This window comes from Schistocerca nitens, chromosome 4, assembly GCF_023898315.1.
Source record: "Schistocerca nitens isolate TAMUIC-IGC-003100 chromosome 4, iqSchNite1.1, whole genome shotgun sequence".
In the NCBI taxonomy this organism is placed as follows: Eukaryota; Metazoa; Arthropoda; class Insecta; order Orthoptera; family Acrididae; genus Schistocerca; species Schistocerca nitens.
Window position 1 is genome coordinate 657,376,953 of NC_064617.1, and position 15,877 is coordinate 657,392,829.

General features: G+C 42.8%; 1 protein-coding gene across 1 annotated transcript in view; it reads left to right on the forward strand.

The window, feature by feature from the left end:
* The window catches only part of LOC126251597 (uncharacterized), a 112,282-nt gene that overhangs the window by 61,786 nt on the left and 34,619 nt on the right, over positions 1–15,877 (forward strand). Inside the window, exon 4 of the mRNA XM_049952131.1 lies at positions 11,264–11,609. Within this exon, the coding sequence (XP_049808088.1) occupies positions 11,264–11,609 (346 nt within the window). The remainder of the gene's footprint in view (positions 1–11,263; positions 11,610–15,877) is intronic.

Here is a 15,877-nt window from a genome sequence, read left to right on the forward strand (position 1 = left end):
CATTACAGACCCTCCACCAGCTTGAACAGTCCCCTGATCACATGCAGGGTCCATAGATTCATGAGATTGTGTCCATACCCGTACATGTCCATCCGCTCGATACAATTTGAAACGAGACTCGTCCGACCAGACAACAGTCCAATGTCGATGTTGACGGTCCCAGGCGAGGCGTGAAGAGTTGTGTCGTACAGTCATCAAGGGTACACACGTGAGCCTTTGCTCCGAAAGCACATATCGATGATGTTTCATTGAAAGGTTTGTACACTTACAATTGTTGATGACCCAACATTAAAATCTACAGTGGTTTGCGGAAGGATTGCTCTTCTGTCACGTTGAACGATTCTCTTAATTCGTCATTGGTCCCGTTCTTGCAGGATCTTTTCCTGGCCACAGCAATGTCGGAGATTTGATATTTTACCGGATTCCTGATATTCACGGTACACTAGTGAAATGGTCGTACGAGGTACTCCTCACTTCATAGCTACCTCGGAGGTGCAGTCTCCCATCGCTCGTGCGCTGACTATAATGGCACATTGAAACTCACTTAAATCTTGATAACCTGCCATTGCAGCAAAAGTATCCGATGTAACAATTGCGGCAGACATTTGTTGCCTTATATAGGCGTTGCCGACGCAGGCCCGTTTTCTGGCTGTTTACATATCTCCACATTTGAATACGCATGCCTATACCAGTTTCTTTGGCGCTTCACTTTAACACACAGATATAATCAGAAAAAATAACGAATTTGTATATTTATAGTAGATGAATCCTTTAAGTATTTATTTACATCTACAAATTAGTGTTATGTAAAGCATCCTTCCATAGTTTGTTACCACAGTCCGTACCTCTGTAGCTGATGAGATATTTAACAGTATGAAAAACTGTTGCTAGTTTGCCTGTCCCGTTTATAATGTGATTGCTGCCAAAATATCGACAGGGATAACCGACGAAATACTCGGGAGAAACAGATTGTCAGCAATGGAGCCGGGAGGATAAAAAAACTGCTGTTGTACCAGATATCCCGTGAAAAACTGGAAAGTTTGTCACCATAGGCAATACTGCCCCTACGACTTAGCTTGGAACATAGGTAAGGGAAGACAAACTTATGCTTATAGCATTTGTAGGTTTGGAGAAAGCTTTTGACAATATCGACTGGAACACACTCTTCGAAATTCGGAAGACAGTAGGGCTAAATTACAGAGCGCATGAGGAGAAACCAGACTGCAATTATAAAAGTCAAAGGACACGAAAGGGAAGCGGTGGTTGAAAAGGAAGTGAGACAGGGTTCTGCCCTATCCCCAACATTATTCAATCTGTATATAGAGCAAGCAATAAACGACACCGAAGGAAAATTTGCAGATGGAATTAAAGTTCAGGGAGAAGAAATAAAAATTTTAAGTTTGCCGATCACATTGTAATTGTGTCAGAGACAGCAAAAGACTTGGAAAAGTAGTTGAACGGAATGGACAGCGTCTTGAAAGGAGGATATAAGATGAACATCAGCAAAAGTAAAGCAAAGGTAATGGAATTTACTAGAATTAAATCAGCCGATGCTGAGGCAATTAGATAGGAAACGAGAGATAGTAAACGGGACACTAAAAGTGGTACACGAGTTTTGGTCTTTGTGCAGCAAAATAACTGAAGATGGCCCAAGCAGAGAGGGTGTAAAACGTAGACTGGCAATGTCAAGAAACGGGTTTCTGAAGAAGAGAAATTTGTTAACATAGAATATAGGTTTAAGTACTAGGAATTCTTTTCTGAAGGCATTGGTCAGGATTGTAGCCTTGTATGGAAAAGAAACAGGGAAGATAAACAGCTCAGACAAGGAGAAATTTGGTGCCCCCGAAGAATGTTTAAGATTACATATGTAGAGCATGTAACCAACTAGTAGGTACTGAATAGAATTGGGGAGAAAAGAAATTTGTGGCATAACTTGACAAGAAGGAGGTGTCACTTGATAGGACACATTCTGAGACGCCTAGGGATCACCGGTTTAGTACTGGAAGGAAATGTGAGAGTAAAATTTGTAGACGGAGGCTAAGAGATGAATACATTAAGCGGGTCCAAATGAATGTAGGATGCAGTAGTTAATCGGAGATGAAGAGCCAGACGCAGAATAGAGTAGCTTGGAGAGCTACATCAAACCAGTCTTAGGACTGAAGACCACAACAACAACGACAACCCCGACAGTCCAACCACACAATCATTTGGATAAATCTTAATGGTTGTTTTAGTCACCATTTGCATTTTGATAATCATTTTGGCTACTACTGTCTCATGGGCACTGGTATAAGTTTTAATGAAAACATCGTCAAGGAAGTTTGGTCTATTTGGTGACATTATATCCAATATATTTCCATCATGAGTGAGGATTCGAACTCTGTTCCAGTTCAGTTACAGATAAGGCGTTGAGAATAATGTTTCTCAAGATGTCTAGAGACACTCATCATTAATAAAACTGCCACTTGATAGTTCGATGATTATAAAGTCACCTCCGTTGATTATAGTATGATTGGGGAGCATACGGACTAGTGATCTGAGGTTTTATCTAAGGTTTACTTTTATATCTTGGTGTAAGTCTGGTGGTTAATAGAAGGAACCAATTACACATCTGCGCACACCACTGAGATTGAGCCCTGCTCAGACACTCTCACATGCAGCTTCAGCTTCTGTCTCAGTGGATTTGAGTTTTTTACCTACTGCGACAAATACACCACCTCCATTTTCTATTAGCTTGTCCTTTCTACATACGCCTAAGGTTTGGCCAAAAATCTCACTCTGCCAGTTTCGAGTACTAGCCTTCTTTCTGTTGAAACCCTGGCGTTTTGTTGCGCATGTTTCGGCAATTAAACGATAGGATTTTAATACTCTCGCCTGTGGGTGTGGGATTTTTTTTTGATTTTACGATGTTACTTTCAGGTATCCTGGAGCTACAGTTAACTGGACAGGATGGAGAATTGTCTAATGTAAAAAAGAAGAAAATAGTGTTCACCTCACACATTCAGCTTACTGGATTCTTAGTGCATACTTGACCCGTTGAAGGGGACCCTATATTCCTCAACTCTGTGGCGCATTTCTAGGAAGTTGCTATGTAGCCTATCAGAGAATCTTCGCAGTCGCTTGTTCAGACGTTCTCCCCGACTCATAGGGAGGGGGCCACAATAAGCTATGGGTACAATTCTGCAGAGTGTGATCTTCGTTTAAACTCCGTGAGAAAGGCTGGTACTCTAGACCTTCTCTGAATGACGCAGTTATCACATCCGGGCCCAAGCGACAGGCATCGGTTGTCTCAACGTGCACCTTAATGTGCCGTTGGATGAACCTTCAGTGGCTGTCAGAATGGCATCTTCATCATGCTGAATAAGACCCCACAGGCAATCACTGAGCGGTTATGGCATTTCTTCGCAACCCTTGCTGCCACTTCTCTAAGGGGTACCATCATTCGTCATAGCACACTATCCTTTTGCGTTTGCCTCCCCTTACCTCGGGACACAGCACATTTCCCAACAGCTGAAAAGAATCTCACTGTCTCAGTTTCAGTATCAATGCAAGGCAGCACCTCGAAATTGTTAGTAACATCTTGAGACTACTTTCTACGGGGAAAATAAACCTTACCTGTCGTGTTCCACTCACAGTGAAATGGACGATTAGTGATGGATCCTGTACTTCCTGTAGACGAGTCAGTATCTACAAGAGAGGACACTTAAGGCATCTTTGTGACCTCTAGAACATGCCTCTCAGTAGGCCTCCCAAAACATCCATGCACAGCAACTTCCTATCACGAGTACAGGGTGATTTCCAACGGCTAAGGAATAGCAACTAACTCATTCCGTGTCCGAGAACAGTAGACACAGTTGGGCTGCATTTTTGCTGGAGCTGTATTTTACAGAAAAATAAAGAAACAACATTAATGATCCTGATTCACTTTTAATTTATGTGTCTGACAGACTACAAGTGTTACCAGTTGCCTTTAAGAACGAAAGCGATTAAGGGCCAAAACAGCATAGCTATCACGACAACAGAAGAATTTGGTATAAAATTTACTATTTCTCTAAAACAAATTGGGCAAGAGGGTTAATTTACGGTTAATGAAGACAATGTAATACACTCCTGTTAAACGATAAAACCTAATGTAGCACCATATGTTAGTTATTTACAGAAAGTGTAAAACACAAACGCCGATTTACTGCGTAGTAAGTTACGCAATTTATGATGACCTCAAGCGTACAAAAATTTTCAACATCACCAAGTATTAAAATAGGCAGAGTTTTTATGGGCTCCATTGAAATTTCTGATAGACGGATCACACCTACAAGGCGTTATACTTACTTAAAATATTAAATCCAAAGTTTTGAGACCGCGAGTGACAGGAGCAAGAAATCGAACTGAGGCTAAATTAATTTTGAGATAATCTGTTTATTTATTTATTTTGAATTATCAGTCTTGTGACTGGTTTGACGCGGCCCGCCACTAGTTCCTCTCCTGTGTCAACCTCTTCATCTTAAAGTAGCACTTGCTGAATGTATTCCAATCTTTGTCTTCCACTACAGTTTTTACCCTCTACAGCTGCCTCTAGTAACATATAAGTTACTCCCTGGTGTCTTAACAGATGTCCTATTATCCAGTTCCTTCTTCTTCTCAGTGTTTTACATATACTCCTTTCCTCGCCGAGTCTGCGGAGAACCTCCTCATTCCTTATCTTACCAGCCCACATAATTTTCAACATTCGTCTGCAGCAACGCATCTCAAATGCATCGAATTTCTTTTATTCTGGTTTTCCCACAGTCTATGTTTCACTACGATGCAATGCTGAACTCCAGATGTACATTCTCAGAAATTTGTTCTTCAAATGAAGTCTTATGGTTGATATTAAAAGATTTCTCTTGGCCAAAAATGCAAAAATGGTTCAAATGGCTATGAGCACTAAGGGACTTAACGTCTGAGGTCATCAGTCCCCTAGAACTTAGAACTACTTAAACCTAACTAACCTAAGGACATCACATACATCCATGCCCGAGGCAGTATTCGAACCTGCGACCGTAGGGGTCGCGTGGTTCCAGACTGTAGCGCCTAGAACCGCTCAGCCACCTCGGCCGGCTCTCTTGGCTATGAATGCCCTTTTTGCGAGAGGTTGCTCCGTCCATCATGGGTTATTTTGCAGGCTAGATAGCAGAGTTCCCTTACTTCATCTATTTCGTGACTGTCAAGCCTGATGTTAAGTTTCTCGTTGTTCTCATTTCACTACTTCTTATTACTTTCGTCTTTCTCTGATTTACTCTCAAGTGACGGCCGGAGTGGCCGTGCGGTTCTAGGCGCTACAGTCTGGAACCGAGCGACCGCTACGGTCGCAGGTTCGAATCCTGCCTCGGGCATGGATGTGTGTGTTGTCCTTAGGTTAGTTAGGTTTAAGTAGTTCTAAGTTCTAGGCGACTGATGACCTCAGAAGTTAAGTCGCATAGTGCTCAGAGCCATTTTTTTTTACTCTCAAGTCATTAGACGGTTCAACCCATTCAACAGATCCTGTAATTCATCTCCACTTTCATCGAGGATAGCAGTGTCATCAGCGAATCTTATCATTGATGTTCTTCCGTTATTGCTTCTTCGATGTAGAGATTGAACAGTAGAGGCGAAAGATTACATCCCTGTCTTGCAACTTTTTTAACCCGAGCACTTCGTCCTTGATGTTCCAATCTTATTATTCCCTGTTGGTTCTTGTAGGTATTGTATGTCACCCGTATTTCTGTACAGTGTACACCTATTTTTCAGAGAATTTCGAACGTTTTGCACCATTTGACACTATAGAAAGTTTTTTCCAGGTCCTAAAGTCAAACTGACCGGTTTCTTACATACCCTAAATTTTATATTACTCTTGTCAGCAACTTGGATACATAAGGCTAATTGTCCGATGATTCCTGCACTTGTCGGCTCTTGCTATCTCCGGAATTGTGTGGATGTTGTTTTTCCTTAAGTCTGATGGTGCATCGCTAGTCTCATACTTTCTACACACCAACTGGAATGCTTCCCCCCTCCCCCACAATGATTTTAGAAATTACTATGGAATGTTATGTATCTATTCTTCGCTATTTTAGCTTAAGCCGTCCAAAGCAGTTTTAAATTCTGGTCCTACATCTACATCTACATCTACATGATCACTCTGCAATTCACATTTAAGTGCTTGGCAGAGGGTTTATCGAACCACAATCATACTATCACTCTACCATTCCACTCCCGAACAGCGCGCGGGAAAAACGAACACTTAAACCTTTCTGTTCGAGCTCTGATTTCTCATATTTTATTTTGATGATCATTCCTACCTATGTAGTTTGGGCTCAACAAAATATTTTCGCATTCGGAAGAGAAAGTTGGTGACTGAAATTTCGTAAATAGATCTCGCCGCGACGAAAAACCTCTTTGCTTTAATGACTTCCATCCCAACTCGCGTTTCATATCTGCCACACTCTCTCCCCTATTACGTGATAATACAAAACCAGCTGCCCTTTTTTGCACCCTTTCGATGTCCTCCGTCAATCCCACCTGGTAAGGATCTCACACCGCGCAGCAATATTCTAACAGAGGACGAACGAGTGTAGTGTAAGCTGTCTCTTTAGTGGACTTGTTGCATCTTCTAAGTGTCCTGCCAATGAAACGCAACCTTTGGCTCGCCTTCCCCACAATATTATCTATGTGGTCTTTCCAACTGAAGTTGTTCGTAATTTTAACACCCAGGTACTTAGTTGAATTGACAGCCTTGAGAATTGTACTATTTATCGAGTAATCGAATTCCAACGGATTTCTTTTGGAACTCATGGGTATCACCTCACACTTTTCGTTATTTAGCGTCAACCGCCACTTGCCACACCATACAGCAATCTTTTCTAAATCGCTTTGCAACTAATACTGGATCTCCTGTCTCTTCCTTGTCGACTCGTGTTTCTTCATGCATCACGTCATCAGACAAATCCTCGCCGGCATAGATGCCTTCAGCGTAATCTTTCCATCGATCCGCTCTCTCCTGTGCATTTAACGGTGGAATTCCCTTTCGACTCTTAATGTTACTGCCCTTGCATTTAATTTGACCAAAGGTCGTTTCGACTTTTCTCTATGATGAGTCAGTCCTTGTGACAATAATTTCTTTCTCGGTTTCTATAAATTTTTCATTTAGCCATTTCGCCTTACCTTCCCATCACTTTCCATTTATTTCATTCCCAAGTGAATTTCATTGCTGTATTCCTATGTTTCCCTGAACATTTTTGTACTTCGTTCTTTAGTCGATCACCTGATATACCTGTTTTACCCATGGTTTCCTCGGAATTACCATTCTTGTATCTATGGCTTCCTTGCCAATTTCCGTGATTGCCCTCTTTGGAGATAACTATTCCTCTTTAAGTGAACTGCCTACTGAGCTATTCATTATAGCAGTATCTATAGTCACAAAGAACTTCATGCGTATCTCTTCATTCCTTAGTACTTCCGTATTCCCACTTCTTTGCGCACTGATTCTCCCTGACTAGTCTTAAAATTCTACCTGTTCTTCATCATTGATAAATTGCAGTCTGAGTCTGTATCTGCTCCTGGGTACGCCTTACAGTCCAATACATGACTTCGCAATCTCTGTTTGACCATGACGTAAGCTAACTGGAATCATCCCGTAACTGCCGGAATTTTCCAAGTTTACCTCCTTCTCTTGTGATTCTTGAACTGAGTATTCCCTAATACTGGCTGAAATTTAATTCAGAACTCAATTAGCCTTTCTCCTCTCTCATTCCTGGTACCAGTCCCATATTCGTCCGTAACTCTTTTCTTCCACTTTTTCCCCTACAACAGCATTCAATTCCCACATGTCTATTACATTTTCATCTCCCTTTACGTAACGAATTACCCCTTCAGTACTCTCATACACTTTCGCCGGCCGCTGGTGGCCGAGCGGTTATGGCGCTACAGTCTGGAACCGCGCGACCGCTACGGTCGCAGGTTCGAATCCTGCCTCGGGCATGGATGTGTGTGTTGTCCTTAGGTTAGTTAGGTTTAAGTAGTTCTAAGTTCTAGGGGACTTATGACCTCAGCAGTTGAGTCCTATAGTGCTCAGAGCCATTTGAACCATTTGAGCCACTTTCTCTGTCTTTTCATTATCTGATACATAATGAACAAGACGGAAGATCAAGAACGATCTGTTCGGATATAATATATGGAGATGATCTTTTGCCCTTTTCGTTCAATGCACATACCGACAAAGCGTTACTGAAATGAAAGAAAGGTGCAGGAGTTAGATTAAAATTTACGATGAAGGAATGTTAGTGATAAGTTTCGCTGATGACATTGCTGTCGTCAGTGACAGTGAAGAAGGAATTACAATTAAGTCAATACAATGAAATGAATACCCTTAGATACATACAGGTGTTGCTATACGTCAACAAGGACAGCTGAAAATGTATGCCCCCACGCGAGACAAACACCCGGGAGCTCCTGCTTACACGGCAGACGCTCTATCCATCTAAGCCACCGAGAACACAGAAGGTAGTGCGACTGCAGGGACTTATCTCTGGCACGCCTCCCATGAGACCCACATTCCCAACTTATTGTCCCGCACTATATTCGTAGTAACGAGCTGCACGGTCACCGATGGTATCTGTTCCTCCGGACATAAGAACAGATACCATCTTAATATATACAGTGAAAAAGAACTGTAGCCCCTGTTGAATAGCAAATCTAATGAGTACAAACTGTGGGCAGAAAGTAAACCGAAGTAAGAGAAAATAATAAGGCACAGCAGAAGTAAGATTAGCAATAAAATGAATAAAAAATTGGGGACCACGAAGCAGACGAAATGAAGGAATTATACCACTCCAGAAGAAAAAAATACATGTCGAATGAAAGAACATAAAAAGCGTACTAGAATTGGCAAAGAGGGCATCTTGGTAAAAATAACTTTCCTTCGGCCTTAATCTGAAGAAATTTCTAAAAATGCGCAAAGCAGTGTAGAATGGAGCACAGCATTGTATACAAAAGGAATCATGGGCTGAGAGAAAACCGGAAAGAATCGAAGCGTTTGAGATGTGATGTTTCTTATAGAAGGATGCTGAATAATAGGTAGACGTAAGATAAGAAATGAGATTCTCAACAGAATCGGCGGCGAGAGCGACATACGGGAAACACCGATAGGAGCCAGGGACAGGATGATAGGACATGTGTTATGACATCAAGGAATAACTTCCGCGGTACTTGGGGGAGCTGCAGAGGATAAGAACTTTAGGGAAAGAAGGAGAGTGAATGTGTCCAACAAATAATGGGGCAAGTTGGGTGCAAGTGATAAGCTGAGGTTACAAGGTTGGCATAAAAGAGTTACTCATGGCGGACCCCATCAAAGAAGATAGAAAACTAATGATCACCGTCAGAAAATTTCGTTTAATGGACTACTCAGAATATTGGTATGTCGCTTGACCGCGTGTCATTTGGAACAGATATTTTTAGAAAAAATGTAGAGAACATTGAAAGTTGAGGTTAAGAACTGTTATTATTTCAAAATTTTCTTTCATAAGTAATGTATAACAAGAAATCTAAGCCGGTTCGTAATTGTTAAGGTACTCTGTCATTGGTAATAACGAATGCGATCTACTGACGTGAGAGCACTACCTGCTAACAAGTCTACAGCGTAAATATTAACAAACTGTAATAGTAAAAATGGATATGGAGGTTACAGCTGGGTCTATCTAACAAAATTAAAAGACCTTAGAATGAAACCAAATAGAATAGAGTAGTCATTTTAATATAAGTTAGACTGTTCGTGAAAATCTTCCATTGTTGCAAAATCTCGAAAGAACACCGACAGAAAACATTGCAAGACCAAGAAGGAATTGGGCGTCATAAACGAAAGTTGATAGGCGTGTTTCTACATCTGAAAGATGATGTCTGTTCAGATTTCGCGCCAGTCGCTTAAGAGAGGCGATAGTAGCGCCACTATGAGGATGAAAATGAGGTGTTGTTTAAATAGACTCCGTAGCTGTCAAGAGCGTTAGTTACCTTTGAGACTGGACGTGGTGAGTTGCTGTTAGTTTAGAATGCGTTTAAGACGACGAAGACGACTGTCATCATCAGCTCTGTGAGCTTCAACGAGGTCGTATCATACAGCTAAGAGAATCTTGATGTTTCTTCCGTGATGTTGCACAAACGCATTCCTGGAATATGTACCTGATTGCTTGCAGCAGTGGTTACGACAATGCACTGTCGCAAGAACACCGGGCTGCGAATGCCCAGGTGGCACTAATGAGAAGAAAGACGATCGTGTTCGGTATATGGCTCTGGCGCATCCTACTTGATCTGCAGCAGCAGTTTGAGCTGTTACAAATCGGTTACATCAAGGACAGCTCCGAGCCAGATGCCCAATAGTGTGCGTTCCACTGACCCCAACCATCCCAATTTACGACTTTAGTGGTGTCAAAGGAGAGCACATTGGAGTCCAGATTTGTGTTTTGTGATGAATGCTGTTCTGTCTCTGTGCCAGTAATGACCGTGTGTTGGTTAGAAGGAGGCCAGTTGGGGGCCTGCAGCCAGCCTGTCTACCTACCTGCGTGCTAGGCGCACTGTACCTATACCTTGACTGAGTTACGGTCTGGGGTGCAGTTTCGTATGACAGCAGGAGCACTCTCACGCCCCTTCACTGCAAGTCAGTACATGAATCTGGTGATTCGAGTTGTTGCGCTGCCATTCATGAACAGCATCTAAGCGATGTTTTCCTACAGGATGGCGCTCGGCCACATACCTCTGTTGTAACCCAAAACGTTCTACAGAGTGTCGTCATGTTGCCTTGCCCTGTTAGATCGTGAGATCTGTCTCCAATCGAGCAAAAACTGCACATCAAAGGATCACAATTCCAGCGTTATCCAAATACAGTATCAACAGTCGGAGAATTGACCGACCAAGTGGAACAGGCATGGAACTCCATCCCAAAAACTGACATCTGGCACCTTTACAACGCATGCACGTCTGCAAGTCTGCATTCAACATTCTGAGGATTACACCGGTTACTAATGCACCAGCATTTCACATTTACAACGCTTTGTCTCGCAGTTACAGTGGTCTTGCAATGTTCATCACTTAAATGTTTTACCTATAAAAAGTATCCCAGAAATTTAAATACACTACATTAATTATTTTTTGGGGTAGCGATTTTTTTCCATCAGTACATTTTGTGCAAGGAATCGTTAATCAGGTGCTGTACTTACGAAATGTTAGATTAACAAAAGTGATAAGTTGGCGTGGCACACAGCGAGCGTGTACGTGTTGGACGACCCGCTGGTGGTGGAAGGCTACGCGGCGCCAGCAGGCGCGGCGCCGGGGGTGGTGTCCGGACACGCGGGGCCGCTGCCCGCCGACGACGACGACCCGATGCTGCTGCAGGGCCACGCCCACCACGCCGCCACGGCCTACCTGGAGGCGGGCGTCGAGCCGGACCTCGAGCTGCTCTATGTGCGCCACCGCCTCCAGAAACTCGACTTCTACTTCGAGTTCCTCAAGGTCATGTCTGAGGACTGCCGACAGCGCATGCTCTGCGAGGTGTCCAAGGAGCCGTCACGTTTCTACCCTCTCAGCAGTGTCCTCGAGGATGCCACGAGGTCAGCATTGCGACTTTTATTTTCTGTTATTTGGTTATCCCTGCATAACGAAGCTTGTGAACATGAGTGAGTTACAATAGGGTAATACACTACTGCCCATTAAAATTGCTACACAAGAAGAAATGCAGATGATAAACGAGTATTCATTGGACAAATATATTATACTACAACTGACATGTGATTACGCAGTTTGGGTACATAGATCCTGTGAAATCCATACCCAGAACAATCACCTCTGGCCGTAATAACGGCCTTGATACGCCTGGGCATTGAGTCAGACAAAGCTTGGACGGCCTGTACAGGTACAGCTGCCCATGCGGCTTCAACACGATACCACAGTTCATCAGCAGTAGTCACTGGCGTATTGTGATGAGCCAGTTGCTCGGCCACCATAGACCAGACGTTTTCAGTTGGTGTGAGATCTGGAGAATGTGCTGGCCAGGGAAGCAGTCGAACATTTTCTGTGTCCAGAAAGGCCCGTACAGGACCTGCAACGTGCGGTCGTGCATTATCCTGCCGAAATGTAGAGTTTCGCAGGGATCGAATGAAGCGTAGGGCCACGGGTTGTAACACATCTGAAAATGTAACGTCCACTGTTCAAAGTGCCGTCAATGTGAACAAGAGGTGACCGAGACGTGTAACAAATGGCACCCCATACGATCACGCCGGGTGATCTGCCAGTATGGCGATGAGGACTACACGCTTCCAATGTGCGTTCACCGCGATGATGCCAAACGCGGATACGGCCATCATGATGCTGTAAACAGCACCTGGATTCAATCGAAAAAATGACTTCTTGTCATTCGTGCACCCAGGTTCATCGCTGAGTACACCATCGCAGGCTCTCCTGTCTGTGATGCAGCGTCAAGGGTAATCGCAGCCATGGTCTCCGAGCTGATAGTCCATGCTGCTGCAAACGTCGTCGAACTGTTCGTGCAGATGGTTGTCGTCTTCCAAACGTCCCAATCTGTTGACTCAGGGATCGAGACGTGGCTGCACGATCCGTTACAGCCATGCGGAGAAGATGCCTTTCACCTCGACTGCTGGTGATACGAGGCCGTTGTGATCCAGCACGGCGTTCCGTATTACCCTCCTGAACCCACCGATTCCATATTCTGCTAACAGTCATTAGATCTCGACCAACGAGCAGCAAGGTCGCGATACGATAAATCGCAATCGCGATAGGCCACTATCCGACTTTTATCAAAGTCGGAAATGTGATGGTACGCATTTCTACTCCTTATACGAGGTATCACAACACCGTTTCACCAGGCAACGCCGGTCAGCTGCTGTTTGTGTATGAGAAATCGGTTGGAAACTTTCCTCATGTCAGCACGTTGTAGGTGTCGCCGCTGGCGCCAGCCTTTTGTGAATGCTCTGAAAAGCTAATCATTTGCATGTCACAGCATCTTCTTCCTGTCGGTTAAATTTCGCGTCTGTGGTACGTCATTTTCGTAGTGTAGCAATTTTAATGGCCAGTAGTGTATCTTTCCATTAATATTACAGCATTTTAGTGGCAGATTAGAAATATGTAGTCCAAATTTTTCCATACGTTACAGTTCGTCAGCAAGCACTATCAAATTCGTGATTCGTAGCAGGACAGCTTTAGGTACACTGAAATATCATAACAAAAAATGTTACATTGTTTTTTATGAGATGTACTAGCTGTTCTAGGCCACGCGTTGCTGGGGCGCATTCTCGGTAAGTGGAAAAGAAAGAAAAGAGAACGTACACATTTCTAATACATGTGGGAACTGATATAAAACCTGATCTCCTTCTCCCCCTGTCTTTGTCCATCTCCTCCTTCCCCTCTCTTTGTCCATCTACTCCTCCTTGCGCCTCTCTCTATCACCTCCTCCCCCTCTCTCAGTCCTCCTTCTCTCTTCTTTCTCTGTCTCCTCCTGCGATCACATTCTCTCGGTCTTTCTATCCATGTCCTCGTCCCCCTTTCTATGTCCATCTTCTCCTACCCCTCTCTCTGTATCTCCTCCTGCCCACTTTCTCTGTGCAGCTGCTCCTTTCTTTCCTTCATCCCTCTGTCCATCTCCTCTTCTTCCATCTCTCTGAGCTTGAGACTTGTTTGCTGTTATTGCAAATTCAGATTCTTTAACAATACACTGTCCGAACAGGCCTTGAATGCCCAACGGTGCTGACCGGCCACAGTGTCATCCTCAGCTCATAGGCGTCACAAGATGCGGATACGGAGAGGCATGTTGTCAGCATACCGCTCTCCCGGCACTTGTCAGTTTTCGTGACTGGAGATTTTGTAGTTGTATTCTAATAATAAGCTGAAAAGCCATAAGCAGAGCTTTGCTGTTTGCTATATTAAAGTACAGTATATAGCCTGTGTCTGTCCGGAAGTTCATTAGAGTATTGAGTTAAAAATGTGAAGTAATTCGGCCAAGAAATTTTGGAAACTTTTAGTGAGGAAAGCAGAATGAATACTGAGGATTCTCACTTTCCCGTCAGAGTCGTTTACAGAGAAACATATTCGCCTTTTTGTGCTCCGACAAGACCATTTTTCCGTTGCTTCTCTTCTTTTCCCTGCTACAGCATGGTGTGCTGCTTATACAAAAGACGAAATCAGTAGGTGAGCGAAATTTTGGCAGTTTATTTATTCATTTCGTTACATTTATATACTTTGACAGATGTAAGAAACAAATATGTGTCTATAAAATATAGTTAACACAAAATCGTTTGCTTTATGCTTTTTCTGGATACGTTGCTCATCGATCGCAGCTTATCAGAAACTCCCGGCTTCTGATTTGTATCTTAAAGAGCAAAAATGTTATTAGAAGTATTATACTGAATTTGCAATCTTTTTAGTTTTGTATAATTTTTGGCAGTTATTGTAAGTTCTTTTCAGGCGCGCTTAGATCATTTTTAACACATTTCTGTCACTGCAGTACCACTTTGGGCATATGTTATAGGCGTGGAGTTCACATTATACAGAGACAGCGCGTCATAGATTTTTATTGGTGAAAAAATGCTGACTAAAACCATAGTTTGCTGACCTCTGAACCCTTGGGAAGACCATAGATTCCTTGTCATGTCTTCACTATGTCAGTTGAAACTACATTTACACCTCAAGCCGAATACTACGTGCATAAGTGCAGTAAGTTTGAGCATCTGGAGATCGGTAACAGATAATGATATTTAAAAAGTTTCAAGGATTCCTGAGAACATCATGATAAGAACATATGGCAAAATTTCGACTATTTGCTATAAATTATAGAAGTTTGCATCCCCACAACTGTTACTTTTGGTACAAAAATCATGTTTTTCGCGTGTATCTTGATAACGGATATATTTTATCCATAAACGGAGAATGGCGGCTCTAGATGAATGTAAGAGTGTAAGGTTAAAATTTGAGTCTTTTGCTGTGATTAGTTATTTAGGTAATTGCAGACGGAGGGTCAAAACCAGCTAAAACCGAATTTTGGCGGTTTTCTGCATGGGTAAGGTAACTTTGAACCTCTAGATCTCGTTAACGGATAATGGTCTTGAAAAAAGTTTCAAAATTCCCCGATATTGTCATCTACAGAATATATGGTAAAAATTTTGATGATCTACCATGAACAGAAATTATAGAAAAGACCATCCTCATAGTTTGTATTTTTCATAGGCAGAAATCATGCTTTTTAGGGGTTTCCTCAGGAACCGCCCGTGACAAATGGTACTTTTATAAGCCGTCTAAGGTCCACCATTGACCACACCTAATGCAAAACAACCTACTGAATTGCTCAATTCTGCTGGGCTGAAGGAAGTGCGTAGTGGTTAAATTTTTGTCTTGTGCTGTAGGGTAGCAGCAGAATGTCCGTTATTCCGCTAGATATACAAATAGTCACTAGGGCAAGGGCTATCCAAAACACTCGATATCTTATCGCTGTGATCAATGAAACACAATATATGACTGAGTATCGCGTTTTGGAACTTATTGGTATACTGCATTCTCTTGCAAGAATCAATTGACGCTTGCATATTTTTATCCAGAACCTAGAACCATGTCCACTTTTTCAACGTTTGTACAGTTTTATTATTCTACTCAGCTTCGTAGCCGGATGCCCTAGCTGATCCCAGAGTCTTCAAGGTAACCTAAGGGAGGGAAGTCTTGTGCGCAATATGTCTGTGAATGGTGTAAACTTTGTTCTGTGCGTTTTCTCATTTTATCTTTTTTCGTATTGTCTTTAATTTGGGGACCAGGTTAGCATTTGCACCATTGAAGGCAAGAAACCGCCAAAAACTTACGGCCATGTGTCCGGTTTTGT